The following is a 24,596-nucleotide window of genomic DNA, read 5'->3' on the forward strand; positions in this document are numbered from 1 at the left end:
TCTGTTCCCCAGACAGTTGGTGTCCTTGGTAAATCAGTCATGGACTCTGGGGAATGTAGTCAGTAAATACTCACATCTATTGGTATTACCGACATCATATTCCTCATAAAGGATGTTACAACAAACCCAGTGACATCTGCAACCGTCTTAATGTATGACAGCAGTATGTCCAATCTACCCCTGTGTTTGTGCCTCTTTTCCCACCTAGTGATATAGAGGCTGATGCCTAGCTTAGTGAGTTTTTGCATGATTCCTGAGTGGGGAAAGTTATCAAAGGCTTTGGCCATATCAAGGTAGACTGTATGTGCCATCTTACCTTCATCCACAGCTCAGATGAATGACACCAAGAAGTTGACCAGGTTAATTCAGCAAGTATGATCTACCCTTCACAAAAGTAAATTGTGTGGGATCCTCAGTCTGCAGATTCCTATATCCCTGTTTATTGGTTGCATGATGATGCATTCCATAGCATTGTATAACAGATTTATTGTCATTTGGGGCGGTATTTCCCCGGGGTCTATAGTCACACCTCATTTGTGGAGAGGGGTGACTGTAGCAGTGCACAGTTCAGTAGGGACAAAGCCTGAGGTGAGGCTGTGCTTAAACAGGGCACACAGGTGAGGTGCCAGGTCACTCTTTAGTTCAAGTAGAACACAGCCAGAGATATTGTCAGGTCTCAGAGAAGCTGTATTCTTGGCCTTGGACAGTGTTGTTTTAACCTGTGCTGCAGAAATACTGGGTGCCTAGTAGTGTACTGGTATTGTGATTGGTCCTTTGGGGGGGGGGTAAAGTTTGCACTTAATATGTCAGCCAGTATATTGGTATTATTAGTTGGCTCAGCCTGGGAGGTATCATTGTCTAGTAACTCAGAACAAATCTTGGTATTGCCATGGAGATTCTTTACATAACTGTATGAGGCCTTGTGGTTGTCCTTACTATGTGCTGCAATTCTGTTCTCACAGCTAACTTTGCAGTATTTGATGAGGGATCTCAACTTTTAATTGAGGATGATAAGGGTTTATTTCCAGTCTTGGGACTTCACCTTATTCAATATCAGTTCCCTCCTTCTGTTGTACAGTTTCTTTATGGCAGGGGACCACTATATTAACTTCCTATTTTTGGAGGTGGGGGTCCTGGTTGTATTGGGTATGGTGGTATCCATACATTTGTGTATGTGTTCATAGTGCATTGTTGTTTGATTCAGCTGTCATGCAACTAGTCTCATTTGCATGGCTGCTGTGAGGTTAGCCACCTCTGTTTTTATGAGGCCATAGTTAGCTTTGGAAAGGCTTTTCATGGTGGTTACCTGTGTAGGGGGGGTTGGAGGTCTGTGGATTACCAAAGGTGATTAATTTGTGTTCAGATATAACAAGGGAGGAGTTGAATATTGGTGTAGAGCAACAGTCGCCCATGTTAGGAAGGACCAGGTCGATGTGATGGGCATGTGCATTGTACATGCATAACTTTCCCAGTTAATGGTGGGGTAGTTGATGTCAACCAGTATGAGAGTGTTAGGTTGGACACTAATATTCTCCAGGTGTTTAGGGACATGGAGTGTGAGTCTTTGGACAAGTTTGAGGACCTATAGCAGGCTACAACCTGAACCACTGTCTTACCCAATGTTAGCTATGCTTGTAGGATCTGTAATGCATAATGTTAGTCTACCACTCTGGAGGTGTGTGCATTCTTAATGTATATGAAGTTCTGCAGCCAAAAGTTGTGCAATTAATTATAGGCTGGTAGTGCAGGGGTGCTTCCTGCTGCCTTTAACCAAGTGTCTGTTACAGCACAGATATCATTCCCCCATTTTAAGGAATACTTCCAGTGAGTGCATATTCAGATTTAGATGACTAGTGTGCAGCAGCATGACCCACTGATTGCATGTATTTGTAGCTGTCATATATTTCTGAATATTTATGTAAACATATATATATATATATATATATATATATATATATATATATATATATATGCATTTATTCACCTTTCTATATATATATGTATGCATGCATGTAAGTGGATATAAATGTGGATGTGTCTCTCTCTCTCTCTCTCTCGGTATATATATATATATATATATATATATATATATATATATATATATAGATGTGTGTGTGTGTGTGTATTATGTATAGATTTGTCCACATATATGCATCTCCATACATACTGATTCTACAGACTTCTTTCCCTACTGTTGAATTACTGTACTAACTGATATGTTTGGAATGTCATTGCTGTTTTATAGGGCTCAGATAGTATAATGGTACTTTGCTTTGATCATAGCTTATAAGACCATAAGACTTGGCAGGCCTTATTATTTTGTTGCAAGGCAGAAAAGTTCTGCTTTGGAAGAAGGGATAGGGGAATAATTACAAGAGGTCTCTAGTTTGGGCCCTTCTCCCCCATTTAGATAGCCTTTGGTCATATTTCTTGCAGTAAGAGGTTCAGAGTGTGGATCCGATGTCCGACTGCACTACATATATTTATATGTATGTATATATATATATATATATATATATATATATATACATCTAAATATATATATATATATATATATATATATATATATATATATATATATATATATATACACACACACACATCTAAATATATATATATATATAGATATATATATATATATATATATATATGTGTGACACCTGCACCCTGGCCCAGCAATCAAGGAGCCTCAATCCTCACCACTAACACCAGTGAGTGGCATCTCATATAGGAGGAAAGGATAACAAATACACACAGTGAAGTGCAATTTCCCTTAAGAGCACACATAAATCACAGTCAGTCTGGGGCTGGTCACTCCCTTGCTCTCCAGGTCCCCAATAAGACTCCCCACTGGCACAGCTATAGGGTCCAGATCCAAGCCAGCCAGTAACCCTTGGTAAGATCAATGGTTATAAGAAACTTAGCCCCACCCAGCTGCTCTAGGGCCTCATCTGTCCTAGGCATGGGGTAAGCATCTGACTCTGTGTGACTATTTCATTTCCTGTAGTCCACACAGAACCTGGTGCTGCCATCCTTCTTTGTCACCAGCACCACTGGAGAGGCCCAGGGACTGTTGGACTCTTGAATCATGCCTAGTTCCAACATCACCTGTACCTCCTCCCTCAGAGTCTGTTTGACTCTCTCAGGCACTCTATAAGGGTCCTGCCTAATAGGCCATTGGGGTCCTGTATCCACCTAGTGCTGCCCCAGGTGGATGCACCCTGGTTTCCCAGTGAACATGTCCCCAAATTCCTGCAACACTGCTCAGATTTCTCAAACCTGGGTAGGCGATAGCTGCTGGGACATTGCTACCCATTCCACTGAGGTGTCAGCCCGAGCTTCACTGAGGAGATCAGTCCCCAGATCTCCCTCAGGCTCCTCCTGCAATCCACTGCAAATGTTCAGCACAAGGGCTTCCCTATCATGGTAAGGTTTCATCGTGTTAACATGGTACAGTTTGTGCCCCTGCCTTCTGCCTAGCAGTTCCACCATGTAGTTAACATCATTTACCTTTCTTACCACCTTGTAGGGTCCCTCCCAAGCTGCTTGCAACTTTTTGTGTCTGACAGGAATGAGAACCATTACCTGCTGCCCCACAGCATACTTTCTGGCTCGAGCATTCCTGTCATGCCACACCTTTTTCTGTTGTTGGGCATCTGCCAGGTTCTCCTGGGCCAAGCCCATGAGTTCCCTGAGCCTTGTCCTGAGGTTTAGGACATATATCATAACAGACTCCTTGTGAGACTCACACTCACCTTCCCACTCATCTCAAATTAAATCTAGAGGTCCACTCACCCTATGCCCATACAGCAACTCAAAGGATAAAAAAAACTGTGGATTCCTGGGGAACTTATCTGTAAGAAAACAACATATGAGGCAAATATTTGTCCCACTCCCTCTTAAACTGATCTTCAAATGCCCGTAGCATGGACTTGATTGTAGAGTTTAACCTTTCAACAAGACCACTAGTCTGGGCATGGTAGGGGGTGATCTTCATGTGCTTCAACCCACAGGACTTCCACAGACAAGCCAGAAGGTCTGACATGAAATTGGCACCTCTGTCAGTCAGTATTTCTTTTGGGAAACCTACCCTGCTGAAAATTTCTAACAAAACATTTGCCGCCTTCTCTGCCTGAATGGAGGACAAAGCCACTGCCTCAGGGTATTGTGTAGCATAATTCACTACCACTAGAATATACATTTTCCCTGTGGAACTTGGGGTACTCAGAGGACCCACAATATCCATAGCTACCCTCTGAAATGGCTCCTCAATCACAGGCAAAGCCATCAAAGGAGCTGTCACCTTGTCTCCTGCCTTGCCTACCATTTGGCACTGCTCACAGGTCCTGTAGTACCCTGTTACATCTCTGGAAATTCCAGGCCAATAGAAGCTCTGCATAATATGCCTCTTTGTATGTTTTATGCCCATGTAACCTGCAAAGGGAATATCATGGGCTATGGTTAGAAGCACCAGATGGTAGGCTCTAGGCAGTACCAACTGCTGTACTCTTTCACCTTCTAGCCCTCCCTCAGGGGTCCACTCTCTGTATAGTAACCCTTTGTCCCAGTATACAGACTCCCCCTTTCCTTGAGAATCAGGTGCCTCCCTAGCTACCTGCCTCAGGCCTTGCAATGTAGGGTCTGAGAGCTGAGACTGTCTCAACTCTCTTCTTGTAACCCTTCTCAGATCCCCTTACACAGGAAGTCTGGCATCCTCTGACAGTGGTGCCTCACTGTCTGCCTGAGTACTACTACTCACCTCTACCTCTGCAGTCACTCTGTCCAAGGGACCATCAGTACCCCCAAGCAGCTGTGGCTCACCTTCCATCTCACTGCTACAGGGTAGCTCACTCTCTGAATTAACCACCTCACTAGTCCTGGCTGCAAGTATGCAGTCTGTCTGGGTCTCTCCCAGGCTACCAGACTTACCTGCTTGTCTCCAAGCCTGACTGCATGTAATTGCACATGCACAGGGTACTGCACTATCAAATTCATTCCCTATCAGGACATCTGCAGGTATATCTTCCAACACACCTACTTGCTGGCTTCCTTTTCCACCCTCCCAGTCAAGGTGAACCCTAGCCAAAGGTATTTGGAATGGGATCCCTCCTAAAGCCCTGACTGGAGTAGACTGCCCAGGCAAGTAGTACTCCTCTGTAACCATTGCAGGCTTTACAATGGTTATATCAGAGGCTGTGTCTCTCTTGGAAATGGCCTCTTTGCCATTCACTACAATAGGATATAGCCTCTGGTGGTAGTTTGGTACCTTTGTTGTCCCAAGACAACCTACTATTGGAATTTTGTCTTTCTCACTTACTGGCTCCCTCACCTTTTGTTCCCCACCTGTCCTCCATGGACACCTGTATGCCACATGGCCCCATTGGTTGCATTCAAAACATTTAACTCTAGCTCCTGGATGTGTACCTGGACGAGTGGCTTCCCCTGCTACTGGAAGATTCTGTTGGGGCAGTCTGTGCTGCCAACCCTGGGCTCCTTTAGACCCAAGAACAGTACTGGGGGTCCCTTTCCTGTGCAGGGCTGCACTTCTTGCCAGATATAGGTCTCCCTTCTTCCCCAACTCATCTGAAGTAGTACATTGTCTATCAGCTAACCAAATCCTCATATCCTCAGGCAAAGTGCTAATGGCTTGTTCCCTCACCAAAAGGTCTGCCAGCCCTTCAAAAGTGGTGACCTGACATCCACTCACTTACCTATGGAAATAAGTGCTCAGTTCAGAAACATATTCACACACACTTTCATCTGCCTTGTGTCTATGCTCACAAAACTTTTTCCTATACATTTCAAGTATTAGCTTAAACAATTCTAACAAATGCTTTTTGACAACAGTATAATCAAAACATGCAATGTCAAACATTTTTGACAAAACAGTTACAGCTTGACCATGAATTAAGGGGGGTCAGGAACCGTACCCAGAGCCTTTGGTCAACACTATACTGTTTGCATACCCTCTCAAACATATGAATGAAACTATAAAAATTATCCCCCTCTTTAAACTGCGGAAGAAATTTACTGACCTGTTGTGCTTCTGGGGTCCAGTTACTCCCTTCCCCATTACCTCCATGACTCTGGCGAAGAGTCAGCATCTCCTTCTCATGCGTCCTCTGCCTCTCCTTTTCCTCAGCTTCCAGGCATAGCAGTTTCTCATTCTTCTTAGCCTGCAAATGTCACAGTCTCTCATTGTCATCACTCTCTAGATGCCTCAGTCTCTTAGTTGCTTCTATTTCCACACTCCTGGCCTCCAACTCAAGTCTCTTTAGCTCCAGGTGAATTTTAAAGTCCTCTGCAGAAAGGTTGAGCTGTCCATTCTCCAAGGGTATTATATCTCCACTGCCAGTCTGATTGTCCTCCTGGTTGCTGTTTTCTGATGCAGCTGTAACCAAGGCTGCGATCAGGTCTGCCTTAGTCAGGTTTCCATGCACCAGTCCCCTAGCCTGGCACATCTTCGCCAGCTGGCTCCTTGTCAGCTTTCCATACTCCTCTGCTGACATGCTGCCTGCTCACCCTGACTAACTAAGCTAACAAAAGAAATAAAACAATTGTGATCAGAACTCTGAGTATTCACTGTGTGGCTGATTTAGAGTACAAACCACCTTCAAAGTTCACTGTACACAAGCTACAGGAATTCACTCTACCCACACCACTACAAGCCAATTAGTATTTGCCAACCAATTAATATGTGGTGTGGATATCCTAACACTGCCAAAAATTAAAATGTGATGCCTGCACCCTGGCCCAGCAATCAAGGAGCCTCAATCCTTACCACTAACACCAATGAGGGGTGTCTCATATAGGAGGAAAGGATAACAAATACACACAGTAAAGTGCAATTTCCCTTAAGAGCACACAAAGATCACAGTCAGTCTGGGGCTGGCTGCTCCCTTGCTCTCCAGGTCCTCAATAAGACTCCCCACTGGCACAGCTATAGGGCCCAGATCTCAGCCAGCTGAGCAAGCTAAAACCTCCAGCACCCTCTCTGTCCAGCCAGTGCTTTGTGTCCCTGCCCAAGTAGCTGACACACATACTTTGAGATAAGAGTTTATACAACCACACATACACTTCTGGGGAAGGCTGGCACAGGTTCTCCAGCTGTGCCCCTTTTACCCAGACTATCCTGTAGTAATCACTGCCACCACCCAGCTAATATTTATCAGCTACTCAAAGGCCCTTAAAAGGGTGTCCAATTATTACTGTGCAATATCATTATCCAATTGGTAGTATGACTAAACAGTTAAGGCTTATTAGAGTGACTTGGTAAAGGATCACTGTACATGCAATGTACTCTAGAGCTTAAATTATCTCCACAAAAACAACCATAGTTGAAAGGGTTTAAAAATATTTAATAATAAATAATTAAAAACACAAAACAATACTTTTTACTACACAGTGCTAGTCAATATTTCAGACATCACAGAGAAATACTTAAAATAATTCAGTAGTACAGTTCTGACATCACAGAAAAAAAATTAGTCTATTCTTTCTAGTTTATAGCTATTTATAAGAGAAAACACAAGTCTAAGATAACTTACAGATAGAGCAAGACAGTGCTGGTGAGTTGGAGGGTCAAGACAAAAATGCTTAATTCTCTCTGATTCTCTCTGTTTTTAAAATCACATTCCTGATTCCCATTACATCATTCTTCACACTTCCCTGGGTTCCCAGGCTAACAGAAACTACATTTACATTCTTAACATCTCCTTGCATTATCTTGCAGCTAGTCAGGAAGCAGAGCAATAAAAATACATTTGCATGTTTAAATCTAGCAATTTAACTCTTGGTTAAAACAATAGAAATGTCTTCATCTAGACAGGCTGGAGCTGACTTTAGATCAAATGGTCATAAAATGCTTAACTTAACTTCCTTACAGCAGAGGGCACTGTTGTTACATTTTTGCAGTTAAGACAACAAGCCTGTGGCTTACATTAATATTTACAGATGACAGAATTATCTACAAAATTCTATCTGGCTAGGCTGTCAGCCTTCACATTTCTCCCAATCTTCACAATATATATATATATATATATATATATATATATATATATATATATATATATATATATATATATATGTATACAGATATATATATATATATATATATATATATATATATATATATATATATATATATATATATATATATATATATATATATATATATATATATAGATATAAATATATTTACATACATATATATATATATATATATAAATATATATGCATACATACATACACACAGCCATGCCGAAGGTGGCTGTGCTGGGGGATGAGCAGGACGGCAGGCTCACCCTCTAATTGCACCACGTGGCCCTCAAGCTGGCATAGCAGATCTCCAAATTCCTTGCGGAGCTCGCTACGCACCAGACCCCAGACCTGGCTTCAGGTGACAGGATTCTGTCCACTCCCGTGCCCAGGTGGAGAATGAGCCCCATCCCCTGAGGTGGTTCCACCCGAAGGTGGTGCAGGACCAGCAGACGAAGAGGTCCCGGGGTGGGTCCCAGACGCGCTGGGGCCCAGTGTCATGGCCAGATGAGTAGGGAAAGGTAGATTCGCTGGGAATGGCCTTCCCTGACATGCTATGGTGTTGCAGTTTTAGGACAGATGTTGGTTAGTAATAGTAAACACATTCCAGGGTTAGTTATATCAGCATGCATAAGTATTCCCATTAACCAAAACAACAGATTTTGAACATTTGCATAGCAAACAGAACGCATGCATATATATAGAACCGCAGTGGGCAGTACACTGGCATGCGGGTTACATTGATAGCAACAGGCCACCAATGATAGTATTTGAACAGGGACATTAATTGGAATGCATTTCAGCATTTGTAGAACAACAGGAAACATGTCCCAACAGTAGGTTTGGTGGAAAACATACCCATTCATTTATGTGTTTAGATTATTGGTGAAGATAAGGTGGGAGAGAGAGAGAGAGAGAGAGATGTCAGTTAACAAATGTAGATTCTTGCAGTGGTCACAGCTTTAATGGTCATTGCTCTACTCATTACTCTACAGGTATTATTACAAGTATGGTCTTGGGTTGGACAGTGGTATGTTTGTACACCATATAATTACAGCCTTCTTATAGCTACTTTATACTTTCTCTTACCTGTAAGACCTGTGGAGGGAATGTTTGTTAATACTACATGACTGTTTCTATCCATATTCACATAGACAGGGTTAAATATGTGCACTCATGCTGTGTGTGTGTGTGGGGGGGGGGGGGTCTGTATGATTTATGCATACATTTAATTACCTAAGACAACACAAAATGCATGAGTAATGAATAAAGTAGAACTTTTATTATTCATAACCCTACAGCCTGCAGATGTGGACAGTATTGCATCCTGTATGCATTGCTTTTTATTGTACCCTGAGTGTAGTTTATCACACAGACTAATGGTACAATGTATGCTTTTGCTCTGTGCTTTGCATGCCTGTAATCTTCCATAGCAGCCAAACTTAGTTATACACGTCAAAGGCACTGTAGCCAGTGTAGCAAACTAAAAACATGTAAGGCACACAGCAGTGAAACAGGACCATGTTTATGTTCGTGCTTGTATGCATATAGGTGTAATGTGATTCATGACGGTTTATGCCTCACTGAAGATGCATGGTTGCGTGCATTTATATCTGTCTCATTACAGGTGGTTAAGCTATAACTGGAGTGAGTTCCCTACCTAACACCAGATGATATCGGAAAAGATATATACTATACTGACTATCATGTGAGCATGTATAGCTGGTTTGTGAACACTATGTTTAGATACTAGGGATTGTTGTAACATGGGCATTTATTTTTTTTATTTTTATGAAACACAAATGATGTTGCTCAACCATATTGTGCTATGCAGCACATCATCACCTTGTTTGAAGGCATTCTGAAGGATTTTCCATCTATTAGTATACGTTTGTGACTGTTATGATGCATGGCTCAGACACTATACCTTGGTATGCAGTTTTACATTTTGTAAATCATGCACAGAACATTATTCATCTAGGGCTGTGAGACATTTAGCTTGCAGTGATACACAGCTGCACTATTCTACTTAGCCCTAAGTAGTAATACACTTAAGAACTGCACAGGGTTGTGGTATGGCTGTTCTTTCAGGTACCACACACTGCAAATTTGTTTTAGGAACATCACCCCAGCATACAGAAGATTAGCCTGATGCGGCAAACAGGTTGTAGAAGATCCTTGCAAGTGAGTGCAATGCACAGTGAGTACAAACTTTTTTTCTGAAATGAGTATTTCTTCCATCTTTAAAATATCAGCTTTTACTTATAGTGGAAGTTAAGATGTGCCATGCTGATAGACTCCTACCCAAGAAGACTGAATGCTGTAATTAAATCAAAAGGTGCTTCAGTGAAATATTAGTTTAAGGGTGTGCACACTTATGCAACCAGCTTATTGTATGTTTTTTATTTTTTATATTTTTCCCCTAACAGATTTGTTTTTCAATTGAATTGTACAGGTTAAAGGTCACATTAAAGGTGGGAAATGTTTTGAAATGATTTATTTTGGTTTCATTTTTTTTATATCACAAAAACCTGGCATTTTAACAGGGGTGTGTACACATTTTATATCCACTGTATATGCCACCATCATACATATGAACATACAGATCAGATTTTTTTCTTTTTTTCAGCAATGTGACCTTATTTTGTCTGAAGCCATTTTATAATCTTTATTATTTTTATATTCCTGACCTGCAATGAATAACTAAATGAAGGTTCTCATATTTAACATAGACAGTCATGATTTATTTCTGTAATACATACAATAGACTAAAATGAGGTGTCTTTTATACAGGTGGCAGACAATGTACCAGAAAACCATGTCAAAACCATGGAGAATGCAAGGATACTATTCGCAGTTATACCTGCACCTGTCCCTCAGATTTTGATGGCATAAACTGTGAATACCGTAAGAAAACCTCTTAAAACCATTGACCCATCCAATGCTATTATGTCTTTTGCAGTATGGCAATTTTATGAGAGTCATTAAAAAGAACTTTAAGAGTTGCTCAGAAAATTCATTTTGAACAGTTTTCCATCAGTAAATGCAAAGCTGAAGCAGAAAATAGGGAGGGTCTCATAAAGCTCACTTTACATCAGTACATTACAGACCAACCACCACTCTCATACAACTAAGATAAATAGTAAAAGTTTCCCTATTGTTGTAGACCTTAATCACCATGCCATGTGCAAACTACATGGAAGTTTCTAGTTCATAATTTCAAGACATAGTAGCAGGGCTTGCACCACATGACCAAGAGCATTACGCGTCAACAAATTTAATACAGTTATTTGATCTAAATCAAGAACTGACCAAAAGATGTTTGTTTAAAAAAACAAACAAAAAAAAAAAAACAAATCCAAGGAACTATTTGACTCAAAAAAAGATAAGCATAATTATGATAAAAATCAAAATTAAAAAATTAACTTCACAGTGACCCCATTTTCTAGCCAAAGAAGTACCTTCCATCATGGATATTATTAAGAAATAATGAATGTTCTAGTATACAGAGACCTCTATCTGCATTCGGACATCAGAACACCTTTGGGCAGCTCAGCATTGCCCAGCACTACAGACCCTGTTAACTATTATTACTTCCTTATTTGGCTTAAGTTTTTTATTATTATTATTATTATTATTATTATTATTATTATTATTATTACTACTATTATTATTATTATTACTATTATTATTATTATTATTACTACTATTATTGTTATTATTACTATTATTATTATTATTATTATTATTGATGTTATTGTTATAAGACAGTGCTTAGCTAGAGTAATAGATACAGGATGGTGGGGATCTGCAGGATTGTTTCCAGCTGATTAAGATAAAGATTTTAGGAGGCACTTGATATATGACTGTTGCTTATTTTAGGAATGGGGATTCAGGGTGCACTTGAGGGTAATTATCACTATCTCTTAACACTTGCTAAGATATCTTTAAAGTCATCAAATGAGGTATGGTAGAACAATGGTGCTTCTGGCCCCACACATTATTTATTAAATCTCATTTTATGAATATAATAAACAGTTCACACTTGTTGCAGACACTAGCAAAAGTAAAACAATGTTTTTCCTGCTCCAGTAACAGTCTCTGACTCTTCCATTTCAGATATATTTAAAATCATTCTGTGTTATATCTGCTTGATGCACAATGACTTATTTGATTCACAAAGGGGACTGTGATCTGTAAGTATTTAAACTGCCTGAAATACAAATATTTTCTACCTTCATCAATTAAAATAAATCATATGAAGGCCCCCAGTTTACTATTTCTATAAGGCATAAGTGATGAGATAGTGTCAAAATGCAAATCTCTGGTTCTTGATTATGGACCAGAAGAAGTTAAGCTCAGTGCAGATTCTTAAAAAAATATCCCCCAACACACACACACACACACACACACACACACACACACACACACATACATATCTTGTATGTTATATTACTTACTAAACTAAAGGGAAGGGAAGAGTTCAGTCAATTTAAAAATAATTCATCCCCAGGTAAATTTTAGTTTTGGATTCACTTTGGTCTCCTGTTATTGTTTACATTAAAGGCATCCACTTGTACTGCTGAGGTTTGTTAAAACCACCATTACTATATCAGACCTGACGTTTGCATTACAGTCTTACAAACAATTCTAGAGGTCAAACTGCTGTTGACTGCTAAGAGACTATACAGCTGCATATTAGTTAGAATATTGCAGTTCCATCTTTAACAAATGTATTTCTTCTGTCTACAGGTAAAAATGACTGCCACCCACACATGACCGAGGGTTGCCAACATTTCTGTATTCCCGGGGAGAAGACATACACATGCTCTTGTGCGCAAGGTTATGAACTTGGTCAGGATCGTAAATCATGTTCTGCAAAAGGCAAGTTAAAAATAAATAAATAAAAATTACATCACTGATGATCATTTCCTGGTTGATTAAAAAGCACATTTTTAAGAAAATTATTCTTGATATTGTGTTTGCAATTTGTGTAGAAGTATCATTGAAGAAGATTTAATTTCTAATAAACAAGTATAAAAAAGAAAACTAAAGGATATCTAAATACCGCATTGTGCAGTCAAAAATGGAATCAGTAAGAAGGAGGTCTTGCTGGCTGTTAAAATGTTTAGTGTCATATTATAATGAAGTGAAGTATTTGACTTCTTAAGTACTTAATGTTTTCTATGCTACTCTTGTTCTTCCCTAATTGGAGTCATCCTGTAGTAATGTCAATAAATAAGTTAGCTTTCAATTTTAATGAGGTTTGCCATAATGGTTGAAGTCCTCACCTCATACCTCCAAATTGCAGGGTTTGATTCTGACTGTGGATGTTTAACTAGGCTTAAAGTGACCCTTCAGGGCAGTTAGCTCAGTATTCAGCTACAAACCTAATCAGAAAATATTCTTTCATGTTGCTTGTCAGATATCCTTATAGGTTCCCCTATTATTACTTGAATGCTGTGAAGCATGTTTTTTTTCAGCTCACCATTCCCTATAAATCAGCACATTTATAATGTAAAATGACTATGCTGATTACAATAAAAGTGGTAAAAAAGCTATAAACATTTTGCAGGTGGAAATTGTAGGCAGACCAGAAATTAAAATCTAATCTAGACAAATACATAGACGCGCATTTTATGCTTCATAGTATCGCGGTAGTTATGTGCTTGATATTAGAAGACGGTGAACCGCAAAACCATAAAAATTTGAAAAAATATTTTTTGCAAGGGGACAAGTCCTCCTGACACTCCCCCTCCCCCAAATTATATATGCCAATTTCACAGTTGCATCACAGTGAAGAAAGGGGGAAAAATCCTGGTAAGTGCACCGCCGGCTTGCACAATACAATACATTGTGATGAAACTCACAACAATATTAAAGTCTTGCACTAAAACTGCTCAGGGAACTATACCACCCTCATATCAGCTTGCTACACCAAGTATCTAGTTCAACAATAACAGTGAATGAGAATTAACAAAATGGTGGTCAGGAATCCTCAGTGGTTCAGAACATACCTACAAACTGAAGCCAGCAAAAGTTGTGTTTGTTGCACATTGGAGACAATTATTTATTGCTTGTTTATTGTTTGTTGGCTTTTTTTGTTGACAGGGTGGGTGGACTGGTACAGGACTCTTTTAGCCACCACCTGGGCCATAAGGCAAAGACGTCACAGATATTAAATTGGAATGTCAGACAAACACATAATTATTAGGAAATTACAATAAAAATTATATATGTTGTACTAATTAACTAGAATTTACTTCACATAAATAATTATACACAGGAATACTGAAGCAAAACTGAGAAACAGAAACAAAGCACTGAGCTATGTATACAGATGAAAAAAAGTGCAGTAAAGCATAGAAACCATAGGAATAGCATAAATAGCACCTGTAGAAAAGCAGAACTATTTTAAATCATCGAATAAAGAGTAATAGAGCAGTGCAGTGCAGTTAAAAAGACTGAAAAATATTCCAGCTAATGTCTCTGAAACAAACACATTCATTTTCCTCAGCAAGGTGTGATTTCAGTCTTTTCATAAAAAGTGAGTGATTGCTGAATACATCAGGTTCTTTAGGTAGTGAGTTCGAAGATGTAGAGGTCCAGTCTGTTGAAGGATTTTTTAGCAGATGGCTATTGAGTAATAGGATTTGTTTAGCTTAAGAGTATTGTGTCAAGAAAACTACATGAGATTTTGCCCAGATAAAATGTAGTTTAAATATAAAAGGTACCATTACCTTTTCTTTTACACACCCTCTAATCATAAACTTAATTCCTACTACCTGTTGCAATTGCATTCTCTGTTTTGTTCACCACTAAAACAAGTAAAACACAATGACAAACAAATATGTTTACTTTTCACTTTTCTTTAATTAAAGAGAAAATGTACTTAAATTGCTAAGGAGTTACTTATGTGACATCTATATCCTGGCAAAAACAATCAACACATATGTTATTCTCTACTTTTGTACCTGCATGCATTTGAGGAGAAATAATGAACCATTTTGCACGATCCCAATATATATGCACCATAAGGTGATCCATGTTATTAGAAGCTATGGGTTAATGAAAACCTTGGTGATATGGATAAACACATACCATACAAAAGTTTTCTGCCTCAAAATATACATAAAGGAGCACTGACCTGTGATGTCTACTTCACTGTAATATTTTACTTATATCATGACAATGACATAAAAGTTATTAAGCATCACAAGCCTAGGGTGTCAGACAGCCATGCAATCTCAACTCTTAAGGACAGGATACAACATTACCGTAATCATTTGGCCAAAGAACCTATTTACTAACAACATTTGGGTAAGAGTATAACAGTCTGCATTTGATACATATGAAAGTATGATTGTCGATACAGTCCTTATATATGGGGTGCTGAAAAGCTGTACAATTTGACAGATAATAGCACAATTTTAAAATGACTCAGATAATGGAAATGTCAAACTTTAAAGTGTTTCTTTAAATGTAGCAATCAGAGAAGCTCTCAGTATCCTATACTAGAGCCAACAAGTTTTATGATATCCATGTGTATAATATGCACATTAATGATGCAAGATGACTTTAATTACAACATCATCATCATCATCATCATCATCAGCCCCCTTTATCCCATTTTCTACATGCGGTCGGGGTATCATGTTAACTATCACCATCTCTCTCGATTCAGTGACACACTCCTGCCTTCTTCAAAACTCATGCCTGACTGTCACAGATCTTCTTTCACACAATCCATCCACCTCTTTGCTGGATGTCCTCGTTTCCTCTTACCTTCTTCCTGTCTGTCCCAAATCTTCTTCAGCAGATTGTCTTCTGCTTTTCTGCATGTGTCCAAACCACCGTAATCTGTTCGCTTTGGTCTTTTCTGCAATTGAAGCTATTTTGGCTTCTGCTCTTATGTTCACATTTCTTCATTTATCCTACAGTGTGCATCCTACCACCATTCTCCAGCACTTCATTTCCGTCACCTCTAGCTTATTCATCTGCTCTGTCTTTACTGCCCAGGTTTCTGTACCATACAGTAGTACTGGTTGCACCACTGTCTTGTACACCTTACTTTTCAGTTTCTTTGACATTAGTCTGTCATAAACTACACCTGACACACTATGTCAATTGGCTGCAGCCCCTAGCCTTGACCTCTTCATTCAGACTTCCCTTCTCCTCAACCACCCCTCCCAGATACTTGAAGCCATTTACCTGTTTCCAGTTTCTTCCTTTCTGTCTCATTTCTCAGCTTCTTCTGATTTCACCAATTTGCTGTCAACACCACTGTCTTATCTATGCTTAGTTTCATCCCATGTGCCTTCAGTTTTGTATTCCATTCCCTTATCCTTTGCTGAAGTTCTTGCTCAGAGTCTGCCTGTAATGCCACATGGTCTGCATACAATAACTTTGTTGATTTGTCCCCTCCAACCTGTTTGTTAATGTAGTCCATCACCAGTATAAACAGCACTGGGCTCAGAAATGAACCCTGGTGCACACCCACTCATACTAGGAACCCCTCTGTGAGTCTGATTCTGGCATGGCATGTTGGAAAACACTATCACAAATACTGAATCAGTTTGAAGCTCAAATAATGTTACTTGCTAAGGGTCTAAACTTTATACCATCACAGAAGGCTAATTTAGTAGATATACTCAAATAATTAAAATTATTTGGTAGAAAATTAACATTAAGAACAATGTTTAAAGGGGACAATGAAGGCTACCTGGAATGGATTCACACACTCAATACAGAAGGTCATACTGGACATGTTCCTACACTTAGAGAAATGAAGCCCATGTCTGACAACACAGTGGACTGTACATATCTGTCATTTGCAGATTTCTGTGCACACACACACCAAACTGTGGACCATTTATGCTTCACACACACATTGGATGGGAATACTCACACATATCCAAGGCCAACACACTATAATATGTCAAACATATACACACACAGAGATGTGGGGAAGAGAGAGACAGACAGTGACAGATAAAATTCCATTATAAGGCCTGTCCCACCCACTACACATCCAATTGGCCGATATCTCATGATGTGCAGATGTCAATCACTGTAGTCATTCCTTTTGGTAGCCCTCACCCCTATAGTGTCTGTGGTGATTCTGATAACTGTGTAACACAATAGTAAAAAAAACAGTATTCATGTAGCATTTGTATATGCAGTCCTGTCAAATGTAAAGTTGTGTGTGACTGTGTGTGTGTGTGTGTGTGTGTGTGTGTGTGTGTGTGTGTGTGTGTGTGTGTGTGTGTGTGTGTGTGCGTGTGTGCGTGTGTGCGTGTGTGTGTGTGTCCAGAGGAATGAATTATGGCCCATTCATACACACACTGCACTTTCCATTGCCCATGTTACCACGCCTACTGATGTCAGTCACCTTGAAATAACCCTTTGGCCAGGTCTCACTCCTATAAGCTCTGTGGTGCTTGCAATAACTGCGTAATACCATAGTATAGCAAGCTAGTTAGGTAGGAGTTCTAGTCCTGGTCCTGGCAACTGTGAAAATGTGTGTGTTTGTCTGTGTGTCTTTGTTGACACCTGCTTGTGTGGTTATTCACACTTCCCTCACCCCTCCTTTAGCACTGCAGCTGATGTCACTCACCTTCAAAGATACCTTTGGACAGTTCTCCAACATATAACTGCTGTGGTGCTTCCAATAACTGTGTAATGCCATAGTGTAGCAAGCTAGTTAGGTAGGAGTTCTAATCCTGGTACTGACAACTGTGAAAATGTTTGTGTGTGAGTTTTTGTTGACATCTGCTTTTCTGGTCATTCACACTTAATGCACTTCCCTCACCTCTCCTTTAGCACTGCGGCTGATGTCACTCACCTTCAAAGATACCTTTGGACAGCCCTCCAACATATAACTGCCATGGTGCTTGTGATAACTGCGTAATACCATAGTGTAGCAAACTAGTTAGGTAGGAGTTCTAATCCTGACCTTGGCAACTGTGAAAATGTGTGTGTGTGTGTGTGTGTGTGTGTGTGTGTGTGTGTGTGTGTGTGTGTGTGTGTGTGTGTGTGAGAGAGAGAGTATTTTTGATATCTGCTTTTGTGGTCATTCACATTTACTGCACTTCCCTCATCCCTCCTTTAGCACTGCAGCTGATGTCACTCACCTTCAAAGATACCTTTGGACATCTGTCCAATATTTAACTGCTGTGGCACTTGCAATAGTTGCATAATACCATAGTGTAGCAAGCTAGTTAGGTAGGAATTATAATCCTGGTCCTGGCAATTGTGAAAATGTGTGTGTTTGTGTGTGAGTCTTTGTTGACACCTGTTTTTGTGGTCATTCACACTTACTGCACTTCCCTCACCCCTCCTATAGCACTGCAGGTGATGTCACTCACCTTCAAAGATACCTTTGGACAATTCTCAGGCATATAACTGCTGTGGCACTTGCAATAACTGTGTAATACCATAGTGTAGCAAGCTACATAGGTAGGAGTTCTAATCCTGATCTTGGCAACTGTGAGAGTGTGTGAGTCTTTACTGACACCTGCTTTCCTGGTCATTCACACTTACTGCACTTCCCTCACCCCTCCTTTAGCACTGTATCTGATGTCTATATGTTTGTAGGGCCAGACTGAGACATGTCCCATACCACAGTCAGGCATCAGACTACAACTGTCTAACATATAACTGCCGTGGCACTTGCGATAACTGTGTAATACCATAGTGCAGCAAATTGGTTAAATAGGAGTTCTAATCCTGGTCCCGGCAGCTGTAAAAATGTTGTGTATGAGTCTGTGTTGACACCTGCTTTTGTGGTCATTCACACTTACTGCACTTCCCTCACCCCTCCTTTAGCACTGCAGCTGATGTCACTCACCTTCAAAGATACCTGTGGGCAGCTCTCCAACATATAGCCACCGTGGCACTTGCAATAACTGTGTAACATTATAGTACCAATACATAGCTAGGTAGGGGTTTGAAACGCAATAGTGGCAAGTGTGTGTGTGTGTGGGTCATCAGTATCCTGTATGGGTGTTGGGGTGATTGCGTAAATGACAGGATCTATTGCAGTGTGGATTTTGCTACATCCTCATATTGAGGACCCATATGTCATAATGTCACATTACAAGGGCAACAGTTGTCAAACACCATAGAGGTTGTTGTAGACAATACACAGCTATAACATTTGTATGTAGGCAACCATTATAATATGCAGAGACCTCTCTCTACCCACAGATCATGCACAAACACACTTGGCTCTTTCTCTCTTCCTTTCTTTCTTTCCCTTTGTCTCTCTCTCACCCCCTCTCTGGTAGATGTGAAAAAATGCATATGTTTTGCATAGGCAGCAGCTTGAGTTTAGTATGTAATGGTCATGATCAGCTGATGGCCTGTGCATGAATTGGAGTCCTCCACTTGCTAATTGCATGTGGAACACCTGTGGTATCATTCCTATAGCCAACTGCATGGAAACACACCCCTATAAGTAACCAGTGCCAGTGGGTGTTGGCCCTTCCCCCTCACTCTGAGTGGAGCTTCATGTGGGTGTGTGACAAACAGCATCACAGAGGGTAGTTAGAGATACCACTTACAACAAACACTGTGGAGACAGGGCAGAAAACAGGAGGGGGATGTTCCAGACATGGGGACAGAATGTAAGTATTGCTGTTCTACATTTGAAGTAATGTTGGTTTAACAGGGTTTGTGTGGATATGGCTGTTCTGCATGATTTAAAGTCTGGCATGACAGTGTTATGTGGTTGAGAAAACTCTCACCTGTAAGGGCTATCTGCAGACTGGCCAGAGTTTGGAGCCTGAGATTTGGTGTGTTACTCACACATTTTCTGCCTTCATAAATGCAGTAGCATATTCTGATTATTGGACTCAGGAAATTGTAACATCCATATGTGTTACTGACTTCATATCCCTCAGAAGAGATATGTCACAACAAACCCTGTTACACCAGCAATGTACTCAGTTTATTACTGCAATATGTCAATATTGGCCCTGTGTTTGTGCCTCTGTCCCACAAGTCTGTCACCCTTTGTTCATATGTCATGCAGTAAGAGGTGGATATGTACAGTATACCATTATTTAATGACATAATTCCTGATATCAAGCCAGTGATATATCAGACTGCCAGACATGTAATGTAAAGAAGGTCTAATAGTTGAGGACAAAACCTGGATATTCTGTGGTAGTCTGTACAGTAGTGAGGTCTGTATACTTATGGTGATTGTTGACAGAGTGTCTGTATTATATAGCAGTGTATTGTGATCATGTTATTTGGTCTGTGTACAGACTGGGATAGATGTCAGTGTTCTTGGTCCTCTTCTATGTGACAGTGCATGCTGCTCCAGTTTCTAAAACCCTATCAGTCTATATGTTTGTAGGGCCAGACTGAGTCATGTACCATACCACAGTCAGGCATCAGACTACACTATGAATTGGGCCAGTATATGTAGGGTTAGTGTGTGAGTGGCAAACATGATGATGACTTTTGTTCACACAGGCCATAGACTGTACTATTACTTAGGCTTACCATTAAATGACTGTGAGTGTGTTGAGATCGGTTGTGGGTATGCACTTTCACACTAGTGTCTGTTACCCCATGTAGTTACATGCCTGTAGTGCCTGCTATATTTTCAAATACATGTGTATTCCCCCATAGGTAAATTGGGTTAGTGTTGTGGCAGTCTGCCTGTAGTGTAGACAGTGCTTGGTGACCTGCCTAGCAGCACAGTGTATTTACCCTAGTGTGATGTAATGTCCAGATATTTGTCAGATGTACTGTTGCCTGGCCACCATATGTGTTGTGTATTTCTGACAAAGCAGTGGGCTGGTGTGAAGATGCAGGCTTGGGATCTCTGCTCCTCCAGTTAATGTGTGTTAGGCAGACAGAAGGGTGTGAATGCATCAACTGTGTGAGCTTATCTAGTCTAGTATTTCTGATATATCCCCATTTTCATGGCTCTAAACATCCCCTTTGTCAGATTTATTCCACATTTCTTGTATTAAGGCATTCTGTGTATACGTCCTGACTGACCAGATTGTTTCAGACTGTCCATGTTTATTGCTCATATTGCTTCTCTATTCCATAGGATCATTACTGTGATTTGTGTGGTACTTCACTATGATGATTTTATGATGTCTGACAGTAACTGATGGCATACATGTCAGTTTCAGAAGAGCCTTCCTTCACAACATGTATGTTGACACAGCCCCTGTCACTGTAGCATCATTCTGCATTTATAACTGCAATACATAGGTTCATAGGTTCATAGATTAGTACTAAGCTAACTGCCCTTGCGAGCCATTTTAAGCCTAGCCAATTATCCCTTGTGAGACTCGAACCCTGCACCTTGTGTTTGTAAGGCAAACACCTTAACCATTAGGCCACCCTCCCAACCCCATACATACATTATGTTCCCTTGCACTAACAGGTTGAGAGTTATGGTGCTGAGATATGACTCCACTACATGTCATAGGCTTATGTTATATATACATACATATATATATATATATATATATATATATAGAGAGAGAGAGAGAGAGAGAACTATATACAAATATATATAGCTATATATAAATATATATATATTAAGTATGCACATGTATTTTGTATTTTTTATTTTTTGTGTTTGCACTGTTTAATACTTTGAGAGTTTTTTACTAATTTTGACTTTGTGTCAAGGCTTCTTTTATAAGTGAGATTTGATTGATTGATTACTTAATTATGAAATTAGTGAGTATTTAAGAACAACTTGCTGGGTGTGTTTTGTATGACTCTGAAGAAACCAGTTTACCTGGTGAAAGCGCTCAGTCAGTGTGCTCAATTGGAATAAACGCTTTCATTTTATACCTGCATTGCTCTGGTCTGTGCCTTATTGTCAGCTCCGTTTACACTGTGGTCGACTGGTTCGTCATTTTTTTCTATGTGGATTCCTGTATTGGAGTTGGTGTTTTGATTTACTTATCATGTGTGTGTGTGTGTATGTGTGTGTGTGTGTATGTGTGTATGAATATGTATATATATATATATATATATATATATATATATATATATATATACTTTTATGTGTAAACATGAGTGTTGTATATACCTTCTCAGATGTATCCCACCATATTAATCTAATATGTGTATATTTACATATAAGAACATGACTGATTCAACACCCTTTTTACTTACAAGTACTAAACAAATGTAGTAGTGAGAGCAGTTGTTCACTATTATTCAGTATGTGTACTGAATGATATATTTGAAAAACAACAGACATTGTAACAGCTCGGATGGCGTAGTGGTTAACTGCTGTGACTATTGTTTAGAGGGTCCTCGGTTCAAGACCAGTAAAGTATGTTTATTTTGTTGCTAAGCAGAACAAGGACTGTTGGATACAGAGTGGTTAAGGCAGTTTTGAGCAGCTTTAAGTGGATTTGCGTGGGTTTGCCTGATGGTAAGCAGTGGTAACGTACAGTTAAACGAATAGGCATTTACACCGTGTAAGCTTCGCTTACCAGTGCACAAATGTACTTAGCATTTACAGTTAAGTAATTCTTACACCTGCTAAGCATAGCTCAGCCCTGGTAACCAGTGATCACATTCATGTCTGATAAAATAGCAGGGTAATGACATCTTTAGTTAGTGTATTTAATTCCATGTACATAACATGCTTCTATGTGCTGTCATTACAGTGGCAAGGGGTGTGAGCATACTGTATGGAACACCTGACTATACATGGGTAGTGCCACAATCTTTCCTCTTTGTATGTGTTTCATACTTGGGTAGTAGCCCAGGTTATATGCAGTCACACACGCACGTATTGTATCATTACATTACTACTTTTAACAGTGCTTTTCCAAGTAAGAGTAGATTGCAGATTGTAGTACTGGAACCATAGACCCCTGCATGCAAAGTTGGACTTTGTGTACTATCGTGTTCTTGGTGTTTGACCTGTATGTTTTTATGCATCTCCTATTGGATAGTGATCTGATATGTTGATATTAACTGTAGACTACTATGTTTTAGGACATGTCATTGAGGACTGTTTTCATGTAGTAATGGCATATCTATCATTTTCAGATGACTGTCAGAATTTACATCCTAATGCATAACCTGTTGGCTAGCTACTTGCTGCCTATGCTCTGTACAGATGTGCAGATGTCAAGTATTCATCATGGCTGCTTACAGGCAATCTCTAATTGACCGACACTTACATGTTTGCCCAGCTGTCTTATGAATGCCACAGCTAGGAAACCCCACTCTGTCTGCACCACATGCCATGGATACCTCAAACAGACTACCACAGTCGACAGAACATGTTTGGGTACAGGTCCCTAACCCAGACACTGGCCATGTTATGCAGTATACATTGCATACATGTCAATTGGAGCACCTCACTGGCTCTCTTCAAGAGAAAACCAGAGGAGTGGATGTTGAATTTAACTGTCACCCTGGGGATCACTCATGTGGCATCAGTTGATAGATGGCCTGCTGACAAATGTCAGGTGACATGGTACCAGTGTACCCACATGCCCTACTCTTCTAATCTCTCCATGGACATAAGCCTGGTACACACCTATGAACACCTGCACCTATGGACCTCAGTACTGAGAAATGTGTGTGTGCATTATTGAGTATAACCATGTTTGTGTGTTTGTAAATTGCAGTTGAAAATCCTCTGAGGGCCTTCTCACCCACTACACCACCCCATTGCTATACTTAGAAATGGCTGCTGCTGTAATTCACATTAAATGTACCTTGTTACACTCTTCACCCTATGGGCTACTTGGAGCTTGCAGTACCAGCATAACACTGTCCTACAAATAGGTAGATAGGTGTGGGTTACCCTCTGAGTCCTGGCAAATGTGTGTGTGTGTGTGTGTGTGTGTGTGTGTGTGTGTGTGTGTGTGTGTGTGTGTGTGTGTGTGTGTGTGTGTGTGTGTGTGTGTGTGTGTGTGTGTGTGTGTGTGTGTGTGTGTGTGTGTGTGTGTGTGTGTGTGTGTGTGTGTGTGTGTGTGTGTGTGTGTGTGTGTGTGTCTGACTGTACATATTTGTAGGAGACAGCATTCTGAGGCCACATTCTCCAAATACACAAATACAATAAACCTTGCTATACATTATAAGGGATGGTGATGTTGCTGACATTAGGAGAGCCATGACAAACCCTCACCCTACTATCCCTGTGGCATGTGCAATAAATGCATATCCCCGTAGTTGCACTGATTAGATAGACAATAGTTTGTATTGTAGTCTTGGTCAATGTGTAATTGTGGGTATGTCTGAGTATTATCATGGGTTTCAGTGAGTACAATATCCAATGTGGGGTGTGGGTGCTGGGTATACTGTCTTTACACCGTGGTACCCCCAGTACATGTCCCAAGGTCAACTGTATGAACACCGCTGTCATCATCAACCATACAGGTAACAGATTACACTATCCAGCCCAATGATGCATGTGCTGTGTGCAAAAATGCCCTAACAGTACGGACTCATTGACAAGGCAGTTAGCACTGCTAAACCCAGGTCTGTCATATGTGTCTATGACTGTATGTGTTTGTCAATGTGTATATGACAGTATGTCATACTTT

The 24,596-nt window shown here is 40.1% G+C and overlaps 1 protein-coding gene across 1 annotated transcript in view; it reads left to right on the forward strand.

Moving 5' to 3' along the window:
- PROZ (protein Z, vitamin K dependent plasma glycoprotein) overlaps nt 1–24,596 on the forward strand; it is a 432,931-nt gene that overhangs the window by 267,641 nt on the left and 140,694 nt on the right. The window contains exons 4-5 of the mRNA XM_044071204.1: nt 10,831–10,944; nt 12,790–12,921. Coding sequence (XP_043927139.1) covers nt 10,831–10,944; nt 12,790–12,921 — 246 coding nt within the window. The remainder of the gene's footprint in view (nt 1–10,830; nt 10,945–12,789; nt 12,922–24,596) is intronic.

Source organism: Protopterus annectens, chromosome 5.part0 (assembly GCF_019279795.1).
Source record: "Protopterus annectens isolate FY-2018-M chromosome 5.part0, PAN1.0, whole genome shotgun sequence".
Taxonomy (NCBI): Eukaryota; Metazoa; Chordata; order Ceratodontiformes; family Protopteridae; genus Protopterus; species Protopterus annectens.